This window comes from Aythya ferina, assembly GCF_964211825.1.
Source record: "Aythya ferina genome assembly, chromosome: 6".
Taxonomy (NCBI): domain Eukaryota; kingdom Metazoa; phylum Chordata; class Aves; order Anseriformes; family Anatidae; genus Aythya; species Aythya ferina.
Window position 1 is genome coordinate 8,640,477 of NC_140303.1, and position 23,271 is coordinate 8,663,747.

At 40.1% G+C, this 23,271-nt stretch overlaps 2 protein-coding genes across 3 annotated transcripts; both read right to left on the reverse strand.

Moving 5' to 3' along the window:
• Positions 1 to 5,266: 5,266 nt before the first annotated feature.
• On the reverse strand, positions 5,267 to 16,026 carry NUP35 (nucleoporin 35). 2 transcript variants are annotated; one of them, XM_084524692.1, is made up of 9 exons: positions 15,898 to 16,026; positions 15,299 to 15,469; positions 13,406 to 13,533; positions 11,703 to 11,763; positions 10,964 to 11,105; positions 10,508 to 10,577; positions 10,290 to 10,418; positions 6,006 to 6,170; positions 5,267 to 5,616 (listed from the first exon to the last, which is right to left on the reverse strand). In XM_084524692.1, the coding sequence occupies exons 1-9, from the start codon at positions 15,914 to 15,916 to the stop codon at positions 5,539 to 5,541; spliced, it is 963 nt and encodes a 320-aa protein (XP_084380818.1). In that variant the 5' UTR covers positions 15,917 to 16,026; the 3' UTR covers positions 5,267 to 5,538. The 2 variants fall into 2 exon arrangements, with proteins under 2 accessions (XP_084380818.1, XP_084380817.1); XM_084524691.1 differs by having other exon boundaries at positions 15,299 to 15,472.
• A 38-nt stretch (positions 16,027 to 16,064) lies between these two features.
• DUSP19 (dual specificity phosphatase 19) lies at positions 16,065 to 22,385 on the reverse strand. Its single transcript, XM_084524693.1, has 4 exons — positions 22,097 to 22,385; positions 21,971 to 22,017; positions 20,643 to 20,795; positions 16,065 to 17,322 (listed from the first exon to the last, which is right to left on the reverse strand). Exons 1-4 carry the CDS (start codon positions 22,314 to 22,316, stop codon positions 17,101 to 17,103), a joined length of 642 nt encoding a protein of 213 aa, XP_084380819.1. The 5' UTR covers positions 22,317 to 22,385; the 3' UTR covers positions 16,065 to 17,100.
• Positions 22,386 to 23,271: the final 886 nt, after the last annotated feature.

The window sequence follows — 23,271 nt, forward strand, 5'->3', positions numbered from 1 at the left end:
GAAACGAAGGAAGTTTGTTCACCTCAGGAGCTGAGCACACTCAGAGGGAAAGCCCAGTAAGTCAAAGTAATTGCCAGCTGAGAAACGTGTTGTGCAAGAGAAGTCTGTCACTTTGCAAAGTCCTTTTTGTTGTTTTTTAAAGAGGAGGTTGTTGATGCAGTTTGCTAGCGAAGACCAAAGCTGTAAGCAGCGAACCATAACCACACAAGACTGGAAGCAAAGTCGGAGTTGTGCTGTAGTCTGTATCACTGAGACTTTTTGAGCAGTAGACTGGAAGCTGACAATACTTCAAATGAATTATGAGTGTTATTAACATTATCTAAACAGCTTAATACATTCATTTTACAGTGTTTCAACCATGATTTTTCCAAGCCAGCTCAACACTAAGTTACAAGGAGGAAAACAAAGGTTTGGGAAAGGGTTGAGAGCCATCTAGCTACTTGCACTCAAAAACAAATCAAAACAAAAGCAGTCTTTGTTGTCATCAAAATACTCAGCCGTGGCATTTTACCTGATAACCACTCTAGAATGTTTTAGACTCTCTCCAAGTTTCAAACAATTAATCTACTAAAACAAACTGGATAATATACAACAAAAATACTGTTTCCAAACTCCACAGATATCCATTTGTCCAGTTATCCTTGCTTCAATATTCAAGGTTATCTTCTTAACACCAGGGGGATAGCAGAGATCTTCAAAAAAAAAAGAAAACTGTATTTTTTGAAACATAATTCTGCAGCAAGGGAAAGATTCACAGAACACACATGGCTCCTAAGGCAGCCAAAAAAGATGGTAATCAGGTAGTTGACACACACAGAAAGGAAAACAACACATGGAAAAAGCTCTCTAGTTTTTCCTACTGAAAACTGAATTCACCCCTCCAATGAAACACGCTCCTAAGCAGGTTTTTGCAGTAAAGCTACACCGAAATGTGATGTAATAAGCAACTGAGCAAAATAAAACATTCTGTTCAAAGCAATTCTTGACTTCTCTGTGCTGTTTCTAATCATCAGAGTATCCATGTTTATGAACAAAAAGTGTGTAACAGAAAACAGTGCTTCAACTATGGAGACTGGAATTCTGGGTCACTTCAACAGCATCTGTTATGTGAGCAATAAAATCTTTGTTTAAGCTTATACTTACACACTTGCTCTTTAGAGGTAACTTCACCAACATCAGGCTGTTATTGACAGTTTCCAGTTCACTATTTAACATACACCTGTGGGTTTGTTCCCCCCCACACACACTCTTTTGGAAGTCTGAACTCTCATTTATGAACATTGAGAAGTGTCTAACCATCAGTGCTGCTTGCACTTGAATAACGAGACATGCACCACATGAGAAGAACATCTTTTACTCTTACCCAAACAAATTAAAAAAAAAAAAAAAAAAAAGTAGCTTACCACAAAGCCACAAAGTTGCCTGAGGACTGATGTTTTCACTAGAGATCTAGGATGTTGATTCCAGTGCCTTACCACCTGCAGTCTGAAGTTCAGAAAACCCACTTCCAAGTTATTCATAACTCACTTTGTTTTCACTTATCTAACAGCTGAATAGCTTACTTTAAAGAAAAAAAAAAAATTTAAGCAGCACAACATTTTTGAAGACCCATCTGTGGTCCAGACATCCACAGTCAAATTAAACTGATTCAAGTCTTGCATATTTACACATGTATCCAATATCAAAAAAGCCTATTATGTTCACACAAAAGGGATTTATTTTACTGTATTTTCAACAAACAAAAAATTTGTGTCTGTTTATCCATCTCAAAACAAGATGAGTAAATACTGTTAAGACCTTTAATTGTTGCTTCAACAGAATAGTTATTAAGCATTATTTAAAGTCTGAATTATCCCTACATTAAAATATAGGATAAATTCATCTTCATCTCTTCTTTTACTATGTAAGCACTCAGAGACATTTGAGCACTATTTTCTCACAGGGCTGTTTATACACCACCTAACCAGAGTATTATTAACATACCATAGCCCACTCAGTATCAGTTAAACCTCCTAATGAAGTTCTGATGAACTGCCACAAGGTGGAGGTAGATGCCTACAACTTGAAATTAGTTTAAAATAGAAAGGTAGACATGATGATGTACTCTAAAATTTCATCATTGTGTTACTGCAAACATACTACCCAAATAAACATCACTCACTTTCAAAGTTACTAGTAAACTTTTTTGAGGAGGGGTTGTAAGAAAAAGAAGACAAGAACACTATTTTCTAGCTATAAAAACCTCTACAAAAAAAAAAAAGTTAATAAAGTTACCATGGAAACAACACAACAAATCCCTCTAGAATTTAAAAAGCTGTGGATTTAGGTAAATGGATTAGATTCCTGAGTTACTCGCTTGCAATTGAGTCAGACAGAAAGTAAATATTCATGACAGGTTTATTTTAAAGTAATGATCCTATGAAAAACTTAGTCTGCAATCTTTCAAGAAGCCCCCTACAACTGAAACCAGAAGAGAGTTTCATGAATGTTATGAATCAGTAGCTGAAGTCCTTCACCTTGGTTATAATGTAAGTCACTGGTAGCTACAGCTAGAAGAGAATCCTTCCTTATTATCAAACAGCAGATACGTCGTTAACAAAGAGGAAGAACTGCATTTTTAGATGCAATACTACCAACTGTAGTCAGCCTTGAAAAGGTTTACTTGAAGACCTCCCACGTGTCTTAGAGATTCTTCACATTTTTGTCTCCCCAGCCCTTTAATCACACATGGCCCCTGTACGCTTATGTAATTAATAAAGATGATGAGGAGCACTGCAACAAAACCATGCCGTGCTCTTGGCAGTGTGGGGTCATAACGTTCTCATAGTCAGTAAACCCAGACATCAGGACTTACCTAGTGCATGACACTAAGCCAACATATTAAGGGGAGCCTCCACCAGCAGAAGCCATATGAAGAGAAGCTGCCAACGCTACTGACCACAAGGACACGTGTTATCTGTTCTCATTTGTCTTCTCCTATTGACTGCCTTCAGAACAAAGTAAACTACATCCAGTACTCCCTGGTGCCCTTACTGAACAGAAAGCTGCAATGACTTGTAAGAAAAATCATCCCTACAGCTGCAAGAATCAAGGGACTAAGTTAAACAAAAAAATACTAGTTTTAAATTTGGTACCTAATGGTATCATAGTTTAACCCAACTAACAGCTTCGTCTCCAACTCCTTTCTTAAGCTTTCTTAAAGTGTCAGCCAGCAAATACAGTTAAATGCATCTCAAAAACCATCTGAACCTGCCTGCACATAGGTTACTTTTAAACCATAAAGTGAAGTACAAAGCATTGTGAGATACAAAAGATCAAGTCAGTATCAGAACTGGAAACAGTACAGCACAGTGCTATATTGTGAATCCATTAGCCCTGCCAACACTGAGGACTAATTAGCTGCACTGCAACAAAGGAACAACATAGGCATGCTGCTTTTATGCAAAAAAGGGAGTTTTGGGCAAGGACAGCACAAAAAGACACGCACTAACAGATTTACTCACAATCTATGCAAACGTGCAACTAACAGCCAACCTCCGACCAAATGGGGTTACAGTGTGCCCCACAACTATTGTTAAATGAACTATCAGAGCAGAAACACAGCTTGTTAGACCCAGAGATCTCTGGGCTGACTTCCAAGGTTTAAGGCCTTCGAAGCACTGTTGACTGCTGCATCTGGCTGGAGTTCTGTGTGGTAAACAAACCTGCTTCTCCACACTTGGCTAATCGATTAGCTTTGGAAGCATACCTTGGCACAACTGGTCCTAATCCCCAGGTGCATCTACAAATAAACTCCGCTTTTCTAATTAGACTACAGTTCTTTATTTTCACTCAGCCATTCACTCTCTTCTGCCCTAGCCTGCCACGATTCATTTAAACTCATTTTAAAACCTGAACCAAATCAGACGCGGGTTCTAACTCTCCCTAAATTCCAACCATCTGCAAAAAGACAGAAGATAAAGAGCAATTGCAGTAGTTCTTCCTATGAGAATCTGTGGAAAGGTAGTTTTCACAAGACTATAACCACATCTGATAAATATAGCCTTTCAGCTCCAAGTTATTTTTCTTCTTCATTCTTCCTCCACCACCACCCCCAGCTGTAAGGAGCACAGGCACAGTACATTAAGTCAACTTACATAAGAAAGTCACACAGCCCAACCACAGTCAGTGCGGGGAACTTGGCTTCTCACTCAGCACTTCAGGGATTTTACTCAGGACTTCCTAGAGCTTAATCCTGTAAATTGAATGCCCATTAGCATCCAGAGTACATTAGGCATGCTCGTGGACTAATCTTCCGAACTAAAATAATCCAAAAAGTGCAGCTGATGAATTTTGAGACCACACTGCAGTATGAAGCAAAACATTGTGATTAGGTAGGACTGAAGCTTCACTTCAGGAGCATACACTATTGACTCAAACTAAAATGCCCATCCCTAAAACAGCCAAAAAAAAAAAAAAAAAAAAAAACATAAAACAGAAATAGCTGCATGTAGTTTACCAAGTACTGGAGAAAAAAATATTATTTTCCCAGCCATCTCAAAGACTATGAGCTCACACAATGAACGTGATTTCTCAAGTGGCTCAACTCGAAGAAAACACTTGTTGGGGGGAGGAGAGGACGGGGAAGTGTTCAATTGTAAAAACAAAATTCATCATTCAGACAATACCTTAGAAGGAATTAGAGTCCTGAAATGAACGCAGCTCTGGTCACTGACATACTACATTTTTCTATTCAGTTATTTCAGCTCAACATTTTACAGTGTAGAAGGTGCTACAATGTGTTCACTTATGAAGTGCATACCACAATGAGATACCCATGGAGATAACTTACACAGGAATATGTAGTTTAAGCATTCTCACAAGTAAGTAAAAATACTGAAACCCTAACTAGTTTTAACACAGGTGGTACTTCAATAAGTCAGCAGCATCTGCTTGGCTGGTAGACACTTCTATAAAGATTAAGCAGCATCATACTATTAAGAGTAATGCAAACAGTATTTCCTAATAGAACTAGAACTCATACTTCTCTAAAAAGAGCCTAAGAAAACTTAACTTTACTTAGCTTTATTAATAAAACAATTAAAAGGTTGCTGTGACATCTAGAACAAGATGTCAGATAATTGTAAAACAACAATGAATACAGACTAAAAAAGAATTAAAATCACATGTACTAAAAACCGTCTCTGTCCCGGGGAGCCAGCTGTAAATAGCATTCTTCCTGCAAGTATGCCATCATCTTTACTAGGAAGTAATTCACAGAAAGTCATCACAGAGGAAAAGTCAGTGCTTATATTTTTACAATCATGCATTCAGAGCACAAACAGGAAACAAGCACTTATTTACACGGATTCAGTTTTTAAAACCATGTGTACATTGCCATCATTTAAAGTGCAAGCTACATGTCTGCTGAATTCGTTGAAGGCATAACAGGTGAGATGCAAATTAAAATACTGACACCAGTAGTTATACAACTAACCACTGATGAGAGTAGCATATTTCAAACCCTGACCAACTCAGTATGTTACTTCCTCTTGTATATCACCAGCCAAACATATATTCCATTGCCTTAGATACAATACTTTCATCTTTCCTAGGCGTCTGTCTGTCAGAAACCACCTAGAAAACAGGGAAAAACAGTAAGAGAAAAAAAAAATCAGTTCATGTATAGTTAATTCTTTTTACACTAACTTTTTTTTTTTTTTTTGTAATTTAAATGTTACTATATATTGACAAACACCTAAGTTTCAATAGTTCTCAATCTCTGGAAAAGTGTAGATTTGTGGTGGTTGGTTTTTTTTTTTTTGTTTGTTTGTTTGTTTTTTTGTTTGTTTGTTTTTTGTTTTTTAATGATTTTATAGGCCAAACTGACTAAGTTTGTACCTGTGTCACATCTTTACCCAGTCACTGTAAGAACTGACAAGAAAAAGGCCCAAGGTCCCATTAAAGAGTGCCAAGCCTCACACACAACAGAAAAAAAACACACATTTTTGTTTCTCTTAGAATACCTGGTAGTCACTAGTGGAAGCTTTATATGCTGTTGCAAGAGGTCTCATTGTAGAAATTCTTGTAGTACTTGCAGGTTGTACTGGTGTGCCTACAGATTTTGTAGGTGGAGTGAAAACTGAAGACACTGAAGATGTAGAGCTTCTTTCAAAGTTTTCCATCACAGTCTAGAAAGAAGGTTAACGCAATATAAGTGAATATTTAAAAGCAGCATTTGTAAATCTATCTAGACTTGATAGAAGCATTCGTATGCCATAGAAAGCAATGAGTACACTTAAAGTGCCTGTCAGTAGAGAGCACACAAGGTGCTTACACACAACTCCAAGCATTTTTCTCACCGCAGTTGTGTGTATTTTGCATTATGTGCCACCGCAAAGCAAAGATCATAATCTGTTGGCTGCACGTACTAAACATCAGCCAAGTTTGAAATCATAGATAGAATACTGTAAAACTTGCAACAAGCCTCATCTTTTTCAGGCCCATTTGAACACAAGTAGCATAACAGCCTCCTCCTAGATATGTCTAAAATATTTTATCTGTTCTGTTTAGGAGAGCCTCCAAGTCTTTATGAACTTGCACCTTCTGGGTCAGATTCACTTTACCAAGAAGTTTCATTTACTCCCTTTAGCAAACGCTACAAAATAGAGTCTTCAGGCTCCTTTTCTAAGCTTATTTATGTGCATTTAGAAGGGAATGCACATGAAATGGAAGACACAACAAGCCACTTGATGTAAGCTATGCATTCCAAGAAGGATCCAGAGAACACAAGACGGGAAAACGACAACCAGTCAGGAGAGATGTGACTTACTGGATTCAGACTCAGTGGAGCATCCATACATAGCATTCAACCAGCCTAAGGAAAGCAGAAACCCAGAAACACGTGTGGCAGAGGAAAGCTTTCCAAAAATACTGGGTAGGATTAGCATCTAATGTAGGTGGCTGCTGATTGCTCACTCATTTCCATGTGTTCCCCTCATGCTTGTATCTACTTTTAAATCAGAAGCCTATACTGATATAAAATCTATCTTTTCAATTTGTGAAATGTGTTCATCTGATTTCCTCCCTTTCATCTGAAACTAAGGCTAAAGAGGGACTAATATTCTGGCAATGACGCTCTGCATGAATTAAGGGCACCAGATAAAGGGGACAAGCCTGAAGGGAGCAAAGGGAGAAGGCAAGACCGGGGCAGGACCCTCCACTGCGGTGTGTATGGTCTGCCGAGGAAGGCAACCCCTATGGGTATTGACTGCCGAGTGAGAGGGCCTCGACCGGACTTCTCCCGCACTAAGGTCAGGTTGTCCCGAGAAAATAACATAAGAAACTTTTTTTAAACCCATATAAAATTGTGATTCGTTTTCCAGGAGCTGGATCACCCCAACAGGCTGAACTGCAACACAAGCCCAAATCAACCCTGAAAGCGGGCCCAACCCAATTGAAGGCATTTGCCTATTATGGTCCAGCTATGTGGGCAGAAGACTGATCCTGGGGCTATAGGACCCCAATATATATGCTTAATAGAATAATTAGGTTACAAGCTATAGCAGAAATAGCTGTAAATAAAACCGGAGATGCACTTGGATTAACTGCAAAACAAAATACCAAGATGAGAACTGCTTTGTATCAAAATCGCTTAGCTTTGGATTATTTACTAGCACGAAAAGGAGGAGTCTGTGGAAAATTTAACCTTAGTAATTGCTGTTTAGAGATTGATGATGAAGGTGGTTCTTGCTAGTAGCTGGTAGGGCGCTATGTGTTGGCTTAGGATGAGAAGAGCGCTGATAACACGCTGATGTTTTGGCTGTTGCAGAACAGTGCTTGCACCAAGCCAAGGACATCTCAGCTTCTTGCTCTGTCCTGCCAGCGGGCAGGCTGGGGGTGCAGCAAGAGCTGGGAGGGGACAGACCCAGGACAGCTGACCCAAACTGGCCGAAGGGAGTAATCCACACCATCTGACGTCATGCTAAACAATATATAGGGGTGGCTAGCGGGGGAAGAACAGCTGGACTGCTCGGGGTTAGGCTGGGCATCGGTCAGCAGGTGGTGAGCAGTTGCATTGTGCATCACTTGTTTGTACACATTAGTAGTAGTAGTACTATTATCATCATTATTGTTGTTACTATTATTGTTATTATTATTTTCCTGTCTTTATCTCAACTCACGGGCTTCACTTTCCCATTTCTCTCCCCCATCCCAGAGAGGGAGGGGGGGGTGAGCAAACAGCTGTGTGGTGTTTAGCTGCCAGCCGGGTTAAACCACAACAGAAGGAAAAGCTGTAAATGAACTTGTAAAAGAAATGTAGAAAATTGCACGTCCCAGTTCAAACTTGGAATGGAATCGATGTAGGAGGACTGTGGGAGGGGGCTTTATGGGCGGTGACTGGCTTGCTAAAATAAGGATGGTTGTATTGGGGATATGTGGAGGATTGTTAATAATTCCATGTTTAATACCTTGTATTACCAGACTAATACACTCAGTTATACAAGGAATGCAAGTATCTGCAGTACCTGTTGATCCAGAACCAGGGAAAAAGAAAACCCATTCCCTGATGATAATAAAAACAAATGAAGATCCAAAATTGATATCAATTTGGCAAGTATTGACTCGATTGTAAAGGAAAACACGAATCAATACCATGAAAAAGGAGATAGGGGATTGTGAAATGTGTTCATCTGATTCATGTCAATATGGAACAATGCTAGGGCCACATGATATGTGGAAATGTGAGCTTCTGTCTTATATACCCTTGTATAACCACAAGTCTAAGAAAAACAGAGTGGTTAACGTATCTAGTTCTTGTATCGTGCACAGGAATGGTCCAGCAATTTGTGTCAAAAGGGGATTTGAAGGGTTAACATTGAGGCCCGGGGCTAGGGGATAAGAAAACAAAGGGGTTTCAGAGTAACTGCTAACTACTATGACTATTGCATGGGACACTACTCAAGTCTCTGATATCTGGCCAAGAGATTAAGGAGAAGGGGAAAGCTGAAGGACGACTAAAAGACGAAGCTTGCATGGGATGCTGCGCAAGTCTCTGACATCTGGCCAACATGGACAAAGGAGAAGGACAAAGCTTGGGAGGAAGACTACGAGCCTTCAGCACGAGAGACCCCCAGAGGGACCACTGGAGACTGATACGCATGCTCCAGTGGGAGGATTTGGATTCTGGGAACTAATTATAACAACCCTGCCTTTTCTAGAAGTAGTAATGAATCTGTATTAGCCTAGGAGCATAAAAACCAGCTGCCTGATACAACTTGCATCCATTTGGTGGAGCAGAGACTCCTGGCGCACCCAGTGCTGTTTGCTTGCCTCTATTCATTTAATAAATTGTAAACTTTAATTGCAATCCCATTTGCGACTCAGTCATTTCTTACAAATTGCAAAAAGTTTTACAGGCTAATGTCAAGCCCTCAATGGCTTAGTCTCCAGAATTCTCTTGCCTCCACAGTACAGATTGTTTGTTCGTATTTTAAAGCAGACACTATACACAAGAAGCAATAAGAATTCAAAAACAAGGAAGAGATCAGATATCTGACAAATGTCCCAAATCATCACGTGTAGAGTTTCAGTTTATAGGAAGTACAGTCAGTGATACAAACTGGAAAGCAAAATATTAAATAAGAAGAGAGAACCAAACCCCTACCATTAGAAGCCCATGGAAGAAAGGGGCACTGAACTATGTTTGTCTCTGAATTTTAATCAATGTAAGGAATGCTTCAATCTGATAAGAGATCAAGTAATTTCAAGCTCAATTTCTAGGACCTCCTTCTCAGAAGGTTTACAACTGAAAACTTACATTACTTCTTTGTGTCACTTATCCTTACAGTAGACAAAAGAAGAATAGGGTTAGGACTGTGTTGCTCACAAGTTTTCTGCCTAATGTAGTAAGATAAACTAAAGAGTCAGCATCAGGCAAGTAGTCACATAAAAAGGAGTCAGAAGATTCAAGCGACAACTGGGAGCAATAGCAGTCTTAATCCACCCTCACACATCTACCGCAGTCCCTCACTTGTCTCTATGTTATGGTTTCACTTCATCTTACACAGCAACACAACTCCATGCATTATAGCTTCCATCCATCACAGATTTCGCATAACGATCTTTCTCAGCAGGTCATTTTGTTGACTAAGTAAGAAAAATTCACATAAGGTATAATAGACTATGTAACAACTACATGCTGCTTTGTTATTCAAACAAAAAAAATAAAATGAAGGGAGTGGAGGAAATAAAGAGGAACTCCAAAAGCTGAGTGCCTTACATTTAAATGAGAGCAGTAGTTAACTTACTTTATCTATACAAGGTTTGACACCAATCATGATAGATTCACCAAAAATTCTTCCATCTTTGCTTAAGGCTTTTCGGGCTTGAAGCTTAGACTGATATCGAATATGCATCCAATTTCCTGTGTTGGACATCTACATGCGATTAAATGAAAAAAATTGTGAAATTTAGTCTTTTTAAACAATGAGACAGTGTTTCCAGAAATAAGTTTCGAAAGACCTACCACGTGCTTTAGTATGTTTCCATATTGAGCAAACTGTAGAAGAATGTATGAAGCAGATGCTTGAGGAAACCTGAAAGACAGGAAAAAATCTCCAAAATTATGAGTTGTTCAGGATTTTTGGTGCTAAAATGCAACTCTGTGAAGGGCTTTAAGAAATCCAGAACAGACCAATATGTTAATACTGTTTTAGAAGCAGTAACTTGTGTAATGCTATCTTCTAGGCAATTTTACTTTGCCACACAAAATTGTAGAATGGTGCCTTTTCAACTGAAAATAATAATAATGCAGTTTAAGTTAACAGATATGTACAACTGCTGGCTTTAACCACAGCTGTATTTCCTGCACAACCCAGGAATGCCAGATATCAACGACATCCAAGCACTGCTTGTTTCCATACATTGCCACATTGCCAAGACTTCGCCCATGATGCTCCTAATATTTGAGGCATTAACTTACCCAAATACAGTTACCCATGTGTCATCAAGTTGATCTTCTGAAGTTAGGGAATCACCCTGAGTATAAAAAGGATCTAGCTGAGCAGGAGATAGAGTAGTCTTCCTGGGCTGTCCAATACTTGCAGGACTGAACACACTTGAAGCTGTTAAATTGAAATGGTGCTGTTTAGTAAATTATTTTTGCAAGACAGCTTAAAAGCCTCTACTAAAAGAATTAAATTCAGTATTAAGCGTTTCACTTGTACATGAAAGAGGTTTGGTAGAGGTTTATTTGCAGACAGACAGTAAGTTAATCCAAACTTCATAACTGACAAGATACTACTAAGTTTGTGGCTAGTTCCCTAGCTTCCTCCTTAACCCCTAAACAGCAGCAGATGAATACAGGTATCAAATAAGAACAGTGCACCCAGAGTTCAGTTTAGCAAGAACCTATGGGTTCATACAGAAAATATGAAGATGGAAGGCCAGTCATCAATCTCTGCAGTTTAACTCAAGTATAAACACGTCTGTGCTCACTTGAGGAAGATTCTATATAAGGAGTAAGTAAAGTTGACTGAAAGTCAGCCAGCCTGAATGGAAAAGTATTTCCTACCCACACACAATCTGAAAAGCTAGTTAAAAGAACAGATGCAGGTCCTTCGCAACTTAGCAAGGAGTTGGTGTAGTTTGGACATCGATGATTTTTGCCTACTAAGGAATGAATTAAGAACATAAATTGCCAATTTTAATAGAACATCTACCTGTTCCAGGGGTTGATGGCATATTTCCAACCAGCGGGCTCTGTGTTAGGGAAAAGCTGGCCTGCATTAAAAACACAGAAGGTAACAAATCATTCTTACTGGTACACTTTTCAGATCAGAAGAGATCTTCTTAAGGCAACCTAAGTGTCAGGTGGGAATATTGAGCCTGCCTTAAGTTAGGAGTAACTTAAGGGTAATAGCAGACATTACATTTATATTTAACACAAGGTTCCTAAAGAAGCTATTTGACACCTTTTACATTCCAGCACCCAGTAGGCCTCGACTATTACATTCTGGAGTTTCCAACTGATTAGTAAGCCTTAAAATATGCAGTTAAATTTAAGCCTCTTATCAAGAGTTAAGTATTAGGGTGTATGGGAATGCAGACCAAACTACTCCACAGAAGGCAAGCAACAGGATTGAAAGCATCTGGAGTATTTTATCTAACAAGAAAGCACTGCTGTTATATGAGAAAAAAAGGCTTACTTAAATTTAGGTCAAGCTCTAAGCATTGGAAAATTTGGGTAACAAACCCTTCACCTAACACCAATCACATGTACTTTGTGAAGCTTGGTAACTTTTGGTATCAATACTCAGAAATCTTCTACTTCATCTTTCCCAAAATAGGCATTTCAACACTGCTTTCAGCCAGCAATTCACACTAAGTGCATCCTGATGGAAAGGATGCCCGTATCATAAACCACCAACATCTGTTTTTCACCTTCTAAACAGCTCAGAACAATTATGGTCATCACCACTTTCCCTCTAAATTATTTAGTGTCAAGTTCTAATTGCTAGTAGTTTGGGATGTTGTTCTTTTGTTTAAAAAAAAAAAAAAAAAAAAAAAAAAAAAAAAAAAAAAAAGAATTTCAATATCTGAAACAATTTTAGCATATTTTTTTTAATCTGCAATCATGTCATATCTTAGAAAGAAGTTCAAATGAACTGCAGTACCTGTGAGCCCAGCCGCGTACACTCTCTCTCTCTCTTTTTTTTTTTTTTTTAAAAAAGTTATCTAGTCCTTTAACACAGTAAAGGACTCTTTCCCTCTTTGGAAAACATTCAGAATAAACCTTTCAGAAGGCAAAATTCAATGAAATGTCTACTCAACCAGTGAAAGGCCGCCTCCCTGCATCAACAGATGCATGTTCACTGACGCTAACCCACTAACGCTTGACTGCTCAGTTGAGGTAAGCAGCAGAACTTATTATTAGCATAACCTTCTAGAAATTTTACTGCTGCTCTTTTAAAGTTAACCCCATCCTCTTGCCCAAATCTTGATCAGATATTTTACTCAACATAAATTTCCTTCTACCTTGGTAGCATTGCCTCTGTTGCCTACTAAAAGGAAAAGAACACATATTTGGACCTTTCTGGCAATCAGCAGCTTAATAAATTAACAGGAAGGTGAAAAGCTGTAACAAGTTCGCATTTGTCACATACAAAGCACAACAGAAGAATGATTCCTGTTTTTCTTTCTCTGCAGTCTATCAAAAAACCTTAACGACAGGAGATAGCTTATTACTTCACTTCTCTAAATTCTCAGTTATATAAACCATTGTAGTGAAGTGTCTGGTGAGTCTTCAGATCATGCTGTTACTTAATTCAGTTATTTTGTGTGCCTGTTCCTCTGTACCCTGAGAGATGCAATCATGGAGCTATCTCACATCTGCTAAGGAAAAGGCAGTACTTAAAACACTTACTGGTCTTCTTGAGGTTAGCGGTGTCGATCCAAGCCCAGGACTAGATAAGTCATCATATATGCTTCTAACTGGTGGAGCACCACTTTTGTCTTTGTGCGTGGGGACTACTGGCTGTGGGGGAGAGCCACCTGCAATTAAAAGGATAAAATGAAAAACATGAGAAAACTTGTAATTTCAGTCTAGGGCTAATTGCTCTTGGAAGTTCAACAGAAATTTAGTCATGACAGACTTGATTCTTTCACTAGGGGTTAAGACCAGCTGACCAAACTGTTCAGGTTTGAATGTTCTGTGCAAGAATACCTCCTATTTACCATGAGGTCTCTTTACAGAAATAGCATTTAAAACTTTCAGATCTCTGGATACCAAATACACATGATTAAACTCAATACATTCACTACTTACACGCACTTGCTCTTTGTAGCCATGCTCGGAAATGCTGGTATTTTTCTATTTTGAGGCAGATTAGAGATAGAGCTTCACTGTTTCAAAGACTAATGTCTTGTAGCAAAAACCATGTTTAAGACTTCAGGGGCATACTACATGCTAAAGAATCATACAAAGAAGCGCACAAACATCGCACATGCCATCACAACCCCGCTGTCCAAACTCCTTTATTTAATATGAAACTTCATGAGAAAGAAAAGCGTAAGCTCTTGAAAACAAGAACTACTTTGCACTTGGACAGGATGAAATAAACTGATCTCCCTTTTTTCACTGATTGAAATATTTTTATATACACCTTTGAATACTTTGTGTGGCTTTACTGCAGAAAAAGTGGTTTGAACAAACAGCTTTTACTTATGGAAAAAAACGTGTCACTTAAGCTTTTCAGAAGTACTTTTCAATCCTTAACTCTGAGCTTCAATACTCTCTCAACAGTGTAATACACTCAAGAGCTGCTACACTGCATTAATAAAGTACTCTACCCTCAAGGCCTAAGTTCAAAGCATGTACTTAACCACTCATTTTGGTTAGTGTCTTATTCATTTCTTCTTTTCTGTAACTGAAACTCTGTGGCTGTAATAATCCCTTTAAAAAATTATTAGGCCAAATTCACGTGAAATAATCATATGCCAAAGTTTCCTAAGAGGCTTGTATTTAAGGAGAAAAAAAAAAAACAAACAGAAAGCAGGAAAACAACAGACAACCACTCCTACTATGAAACTAAAAGAGAAAGATTATCTTGGAGTACTTTCACATTTACTTTCTTCCAAAAACAGATAGCACACAAATGCCACCTTGTATCTATATTAGGCCAAATAATTCATTACTAAAGCCAAGACCATCCATGATACGAAAAAGAAAGGAGGTACAACTATTGCTTCATTCTTCTATGAAACTGGCATGTAATGTCATCATTCCTGAAGCACAGGTTAAAAAAAAAAAAAAAAAAAAATCTTCTGCATCTACTGCTGGGAAATGTCACTACTCCAACCTGTAAAATTAAACTATACACTAATTAAGGAGTATATCTTAATTTTTCTCTTTCCAGTTTTGTAAGTCTGAAAAACAAATAAAGGCTTTCTGGAATTCACTGTAAATAAACCAGCTGCCTCCAGAAGCTGCCTGTAGAAGCTCGCAAACACATCTCTCTGCTGCAAGCAAAGAGAACGTTGATAGCTCTACATGCAGTCAATACGTAAAGAGATACAAAAACTGAGTTTACATTAGGCAAGGCTCATGTTACCTTCCCTGTAAAAGCAACTGTTTCTGGTACCAAAGCTGCTATGTTTAAAGCATTTATTAAGATTAAGTCTACTTTGACAAACTTCATTGAACGTGCATGAACTCAGCGTTAAGCAAATTTTGAAGCCTGCAGCAGCCACGCTGAGCAATAAGATGACCTAAGTTTTTTCTTTCGGGATGAATTCTCGGCATGTCCTGAGTGCTGACCTGCAAGCAGGGGAGATCTCATTTCCATCACGCCGACAGCAGGGCCGCTCAGGGCGCGGGGCTGCGGGGTCACCGGCGCCGGCAGGTCGCCCATCAGGAACCCGGGCAGGAACTGCGCGCTGGCTCCTGGCTTGGGCGACGTGGGGGAGCCCAGAGCCATCGGCTCCGCTCCTGCTGCAACGCAAACGAGGGTCAGAAACACCCAGCGCCTCAAACGCCCCGCGCCACCGCGCTGCTTCGGCAGCGGGTCGATTTAAAACAGAAGAATATATCGCGAGTCAGACGCTGCAACTTCGCCTGCTTGGAACATAAGTTATCTCGGCCTTTCCTTTTTAAAAACAGCAAGAAGCGCCGCGCCGAGCCCCTGTTCCTAACAAATATCGCCGTGGGGGCGCCTCGCGTTAGGGGTGTTTGCTACACGGGGGGGATCCTGACCAGCCCGGCCTCCCACGCCGCCTGGCCCGGGCCCACCGCGCCCCCCTCGCCGCTTCCCCTCAGCCCAGCCGCCGCGGCCGGGCTCGCGGTCCCCCGGGGGCTCCCTGCGGACGGGGAGAGAAGGGGAAGGAGCCAAGAGGGTCGCGGACAGCCCCGCGGCTCACCTGCGGGCGGCGGCTCCATGGCGGAGGCGGCGGGAAAGGGCCGGCGGCGGCAGCGCTTTCAAACGGGCCGGCCCTTCCTCCCGCCGTCACTTCCCGCCGCCATCTTGTGCCGGGCCCGCCTCCCGCCTCAGGGACTGTGACAGAGCAGCCACACGCAGTGCTTTTATTCTTGTTTTATTGCGTACCAACATATCCAACCGCTTAGAGCAAAAATACAGCTGTTAATAACATTTTATTTTTATTTTTTTTTTTAACAGATTCTGTGGTGTGGTTTTGTGTTGTGTTTTGTTTTGTTTTCCATACACATCAACTTAAGACACTTTTCCCAGCCTGAGAACTGTCAGGATGGTACGAAGAAAAATAAAGCAGTGCTGTCTATCCTATGGTGTCTGTTTCTTACATATGATGTGAGTGAGGGGACAGGAGTGGAGGAATGAATGCAAAGACAAGGCAGCATCAGGGAGATAAAAATGTTCTTCATATCTCCACTGAAGCAACTACCAAAAAAAAAAAAATGATAGCTTGGTTCCCACCGCTTCACAAGCATCATATTAGTGCACTTCAAGTCACTGCTTGATGGGAAATAGTAGAAAGAAATGAAGCATTAAAGCATCCTACACCTTTTTGCTTCCATCAAAAGACCATCTGTTTTGATTTCTAAAAATATTTAATGGCTGGCTAGCCCACAAAAAGTAATAAATTCCTTTTTAGTTGCACTACCAATTTAAGATCCAATAGGAAGGTAATTTATTATATGAACATCTTATTATCTAGATTTTACACTCAGCTAGGATGGATAAAGATTTGGTTTAGCATTAAAGAAAATAGGGCAACTTTATTATCTCAGTTAAGATTTTATTTCTGTTCTCTACTGCCTGCATTCTCTGATGGTTCAATTAAAAAAAAAAAATCTCTTTATTCTACTACTGCAAAGAAAAATTATCTTTTATCCTTGCTCTAGGAAAAGCTTGCTCTTGGGTTAGATCATCTCTCAAATCAGTGTAGTACCATATGGCCTTTAGACTAGATGCTGAAAAATGGGGACAGAATGGTGAACACCGGGGAGAAAAAAAATAAATAAATAAATAAAAATAAAGACTTCAAAATGCACCTGTGAAAGGGGACTGCAAAACGGGAGATTAAAGTACAACCAGCATCTGGTACTGTATAGTCAGAACAGATTGTTTCACTTTCCCCTTTTGATCAGTCGTGATCATCTATGCTTCCATTTGCCTTTATATTCTGTTCTTCGTACTTGTGAAGCTGCTCCATGAAGCCAGGATTTGGACAAACAGCCGGCCTTGCATTTTTCACCAAGGAATAGGCACTAGCAAAATTCAGTCTTTCTGAATTCATCAGAAAACCAATGACTATTGCTGCTGCACGAGAGACTCCTGCATTACAGTGGACCAGCACCACACCATCCTTCAAGAAACAAATGAAACATTAATTGGGATATTTGTTGAGTAGATAAAAACAAGAAACATTGTAGCAAAGGAACTTTATCTACAGTCTACTCAAATTTATTAAAAGTTCCTTGCTGAACTCAAAGCAAATATATACACACAAATAACTCCAAAAACAGATATATGAGCCCAAAACTGAGTATTTTTGTAATCAAGGCTACTTTATAATTACCAAATATTTCAGATTTAACTAATGTTTCAGAACTGAAAAACATTCCTGTGTCCCTTTCCCCAATACCTTCCAACTGCCCCCTTACATAAAAACCAAATCACAGATATCTGGGATCCTTGATCTACTTGGGTGCTAACTTTAAAATTTATTTTATTTGCAATATGGAAAGGAACTTAACTCTATCTTGTTACCAGGTTAAAAATACAGAAAGGCAGCAAACAGCTAGGCACAGAGGCAGATATTAGAACATCCTGTAGTTTCAGTCACATGCTTCTTGCATACTCTGGAGTTCTTCAGTGAAGATTCTGGGTAAGCAGGATCATGCATAGGAATAGAGAAATCAGAAAAGATATCGTGTGATTTGCAACAAATCTCTACCTCACCATCGCACTGCTGATACAATTGTAGTGGTTGGTACAGCTGCCTCAACTATGGCCCCTTGCCTGGGGACTAAGGTGCAAAATCCAGTGCTACTGAGCTTCTTGTCAATTCACAAATGTTTCTCCTGGTGGTTAAAATCAGGCTTAGCCTGTATTACATACAGAATTAGTATTAGCCTACTTAAAAATTTCTTGCACAATCTTTAAGACACCTGAATGACTCTACAAAGATGCTGCAAGTTCCATTACAAAATACAGAGCACAAAGACATCTAGATAATCTAGAGTGGCTTCAGACACATTTCCAGTGTCCAGGCTCTGTGACCTTGTCATGGTTGTGTGCCAGTCTATGGCCTGGCAAAGGCTTGGCCTGAACTGTTTGCCAAATACCACTTTTCAACAACACCAACAACAAAATCATGAGCATCTCCATATTCTGAATGAAGATATTAAAACACCATACAATCAAAAGTATTTGAGGCTATGCAGATATCTTCTAGACATAAACAGCCTGCTCTGTCTGTCCTTCACATGCACAAATTATTCAATGGACGTGTTGCCCAGAGGAAGAAAAAAGATGTTGTAGTCAACAGGGCTGCAAGAACTTTATGATTTAAGTCACAAAGCTGGGAGTTCCAATTACCTGGTGTATTCATGTACACACAGAGCAGAAAATGGTTCCTGCTCCAAAAGTCTTCCAATTTAAAAAAATAAGACAAAGGAGTATGAGTTGTATTATCCTTGTTGATGAAATGCTAAGCTGAGAGGCGAGGAATGATTTGCTCAAGTTAACACAATAAGATTATGGCGGAGCTAGGAACTGAATCTAAGCTTGCACATCCCAGCAAAATGAATCACAAACCCACTCTTTTTTCACAATGGAAATCACATCCCCTTCGCATCGCCTGCTGGAAACTGCAACCTTCATTCACTTGCTCACATTCATAGGGGTGTGTTTCCTAATCACAGATTGTAGCACAGTAGAAGGCAGACTTCTACATGTACCTCCCCTCACTTAGGAATTGTCACTGGCAACCCATAATCCACTGTCTCCTTTACAAAAATAAACCATTAAAATTGCTGTTATGCTACAGCTAATGAAGAAATTACTGCAGCTTAACCACAGTAGATCCGGAGTAGTGTTTACTGATTTAATCGGTTTTTAGTGATTTTACTCAGAAAAATATTATTTTACTGATTTTTTTTCCAGGCAAACCTACCATAATTGAGATTAATATTTAACAGTGGCACTGAAGATAAAAAATAAGCAGTGATAGTTATCCTTTTTTTTTTTCTTTGTAGAGTTCATGCTTTATTTTCCACATTCACATTGCTTTAAAGTTTTTATTTATGCCTACTTTGTAATACATTGCCAAAAACTATATATAATGATATCCACAGAGTAGACTTGAAAACACAGGCAATCACATTAAATCAAATATAATACTGAGCACATTCATTTTTCCTTGCTAAACCCTGTTGCTTATTTATATGAAGTTGAATTTGGCACATCATTCTTGACTAATTTTGCATTATATATGAGACATATGATTTGACACAGGTCACCATGTCATGGAAAATCCGGCTGCCAATTTGCAGCCTAGAGGAAGAGGTGAGCTCTGATCAGTATCAGAATTTGTACCGTGATGTCTACAGACTCAAGCAGTTAACAGTTTTAGAAAACTCGATCCTGTTACAAGTACCAGCTGTCAGCAACTTGCTGAACAGTGCATGCTTTATTTACATTCTCTAATTTAAATGCTCTCACACTACTTTATTATTAACAATTTTTTAGTAATAATTTCTTATATAGCATGTTTTCTCATCAGTGAAGGGTCTCTCCCTCTGCCACTTTAGGAGATGAAACAGTAGTATCTCTTTGTAATTACTTACACAAAATAGCCCTTCGTGATACACTTTATCATAAGGACTTTTAAAACCAGCTTGACAAAGCAAATAAAGTGATTCAAAAACATCTGGAGATTTGCCCCCACACTACTATCATATGCTTCATGACCTGACCTTGCAGAACATCTATTCCATTAACTACCTGATCTTTTGAGTAACTTTTCCATTGCAAAACTACTGATATTTCTGTAAAATAAATCAGGAAAACCACGTAGTTTACAAAATAGTAACTGGAACATAAATAGCAGAAGCAGAAAGCAACACCATGCAGTTATGAATGGCAAGTCTCGTTTAGAAATGAAGTGGAAACCGTAACAAGAAACTTTGAATTGGTCATTAAGTGACAATGCGTATCACATAGCTTATAAATGATATATGAGAGGAAAGAACATTGTGTGACACAAAGCAAGCTGGGGCAAGATTATCTTCTTTTATCTCAAGCTATGTAAGTAATGAATATGGTAGCTATAGTAAAATAAGGTACAATAACATCTGGTTGTCACATCATTGTGTTTATAACAAACAATGGTTGTTATAAATTATACAGTAAACCCAAATATAACAAGTAAGAGTCAGGGATAGTCTCAGTCATATGCAGGGCTGCCAAACAACCCCAAATGCAGTCCCATCATGCTATTTCCTATGCTATGTCTTTTTTTTTCAGCAGTTAAAATCACTGGTTGGCTCCAAGCCTATTAACGCATTCTCTGACAGTCTTGGTACATAACTGTATGTGGATGCATGATTTTTGACAGAAGCTGCTTTATATTTTAAATAGAGAAATAAATAACTAATAGCATTAGTTATTAATATACTGTACCTGGTTTTTGGCCTTCTCAATAAACTCAAAACATTCTGGGAAATAGGAGGTGATATCAGTTTCTGGGATGTCCAGAATAGGAATGGTCTTGTATATAAAGTCATTAACGAAGGCATTTTGGACTCCATATGCCACATTTAGAATATGTGTAACCTAAGTTTAAAAAAAAAAAAAAAGAAAAGAAAAGAAAAAAAGGGCATTTTCTAAAGACAGCAAGCAAAATGAGCAGTAACAATGGTAAATAATTCTTTGTGTAAGTTACAATCTGCAGATGTCTAATCGCATTGATCAGTTTTACGTACATATGCTGTCTATGACGTGCTTTTTTCCACAAGTTTTACTGTAAGATAAAATATAGCACAACATACTATATATATATATATGTATGTACATTGTGCTAAATTTCACTTTAACTGAAACAAACTGTCAATTACCATCCAGGCAACAGAGGTATTTCAAGTCTTCATACCTACTGAAGCTATTTCAAGACTTAGCTTTCATTTATTTAATGTCTGTGTGGGTATCCAAGATCCATTTCAGTTTACAAGTGGGAGTCATGTGATTCAGCACTGCAGTTTAAACAACTCAGGATGGAACAGAAGTTCTGTTTTACAGTACAGACACACTGTCCAACAGGAAAAGAATAAATATCAGTTTGTAAAAAAAAAAGTTTTTAGGTACACTGAATGTGACAGTCAACATATTGCGGGGAAATGTCAAGAAATTTCAAGTGACCATAAATACCTCAATAGTCACAGCTGACTGTTAACACCTCAACATCTAGTACCACAGCAAGGAAGACCTGCTGTCAGACAATCTGGTCAGTGGGCTTTAAACCTCCTGCTACAAGCCACGTGCTTGAAGAGTTTTCCTTTCCCTCTCATCACAAACGAGAGGAAATGAAAAGATCTGTGCTCACCCAAATCCAGAGACTGAAGGCAGAATTTTCAGCAGGGAAGAGACATGTCAGTCCACAGGTAGATGGTAAAACAGAAAGCAAAGGGAAGGCACAGATCACCCAAGGATACCCCAAATTTAAAGCCTGCCCTAACCCATCAGCCCAATGTTTGTGCTGAGTTCCCCACACTGTTTGCTGGAGCAGGAGGATCTCCAAGTAACCCATACCTGCACTTGGCAGGAGTCTGCTCAGCATCCCAAACACAAACACACAGGGCAATGAGGAATTCGCTTGTCACCAGAGCACCAGCTGTGCAGGGGAACACCCCAGCCTCTTGCGAAGCCCCGAGGTTTTTTTTTACAAGGTCCAGTAACTCGCAGTTCCCCGAGGACACCTCGGCGTTTCCAGCTGGAGAACAGCCCCCCGTTACCTTGTGCTTGCTGAGCGTCTCCAGATCGTGCGCGGCGTCCTGCGAGCCTGCGAAGACAGCGAGCCCGTTGCCGCCGCCGCCGCTCCCCTCAGGCCCCTCGGCGGCCGCCCCTCGCCCCGCACTCACCCAGCAGCAGCCAGGGCCGCACGGCGCCGACCTGCAGGTCGCAGCTCAGGTCCCGCACGAAGCCGCCGCCCGGCAGCGCCTCCTCCTCCTCGGCCACCTGCAGGCAGGCGCCGCGCCACGTCTCCACCAGCCGCCTGCCCGTCAGCGTCGTCACCCGCGTGCGCTGCTGCCGCAGCTTGGCCCTGGAGAAGCTCCGGATCTCCTGGGCGAGGGAGTGCATGGCACCGGCACCGGCACCGACACCGGCACCGGCACCGGCTGCCCGCCGCACAGCCCGGCCCGGCCCGGCCCAGCCCCGGGGCGGTGCCTGGGCTCACGGTCGCGCCGCCCCCGTGGCCGCCATTACCGCCCGCCCGGCCCCGCCCGGCCCCGCTGAGGGGATGTCATATGTCATATACACAGGCACAGACACAGAATTTCTATGTTGGAAGAGATCTCAAGATCATCGAGTCCAACCTCTGACCTAACGCTAGCAGTCCCCACTAAACCATATCCCTAAGCTCTACATCTAAACGTCTTTTAAAGACTTCCAGGGATGGTGACTCCACCACTTCCCTGGGCAGCCTGTTCCAATGTCTAACAACCCTTTCGGTAAAGAAGTTCTTCCTAACATCCAACCTAAAACTCCCCCATGACATATAACACTAAATATAGTTATAAATAACGCTAAATATGGTGTTATGTGTGACATTTTTATTCATAAAGTTACGTGGTATTGCCGTTAACTTAAATTGCACCCAAAATTCACCTCAGTTTTTTGTTTTGTTTTGTTTTTTAAATCCTCCTTGTCAGTTAATAGGATAAAGTTGCATAAATTACTACAGTGCATCCCCTCTGATGTTAACATATCCATAACTGTCCTTGTGCTGACAGGATATGACTGGAAAGATCCTTCTGATAGTTCCCTAGTATAGAACCAACTACAGGCAATTTAGTTCCACGTAAGGAGGTCTACAAATGCCTAGTCAATTCAAGAAGTATAAAGTAGTGTTAGGAGCTGCAACAGTATAAAGTTATTTCTAGGGACTACAGAGGCAATCTTATCACAAGAATTAGACATAAAATTAAGTTCATCTGAGAAAGGCAGAATGCTACAGTGTCGGGAAAAGCAACAGTGAAAACTGAGAGATAAAACTAAGGAAAAGAGTTAGGATGGGGACAGGAAGGCAGCGAAG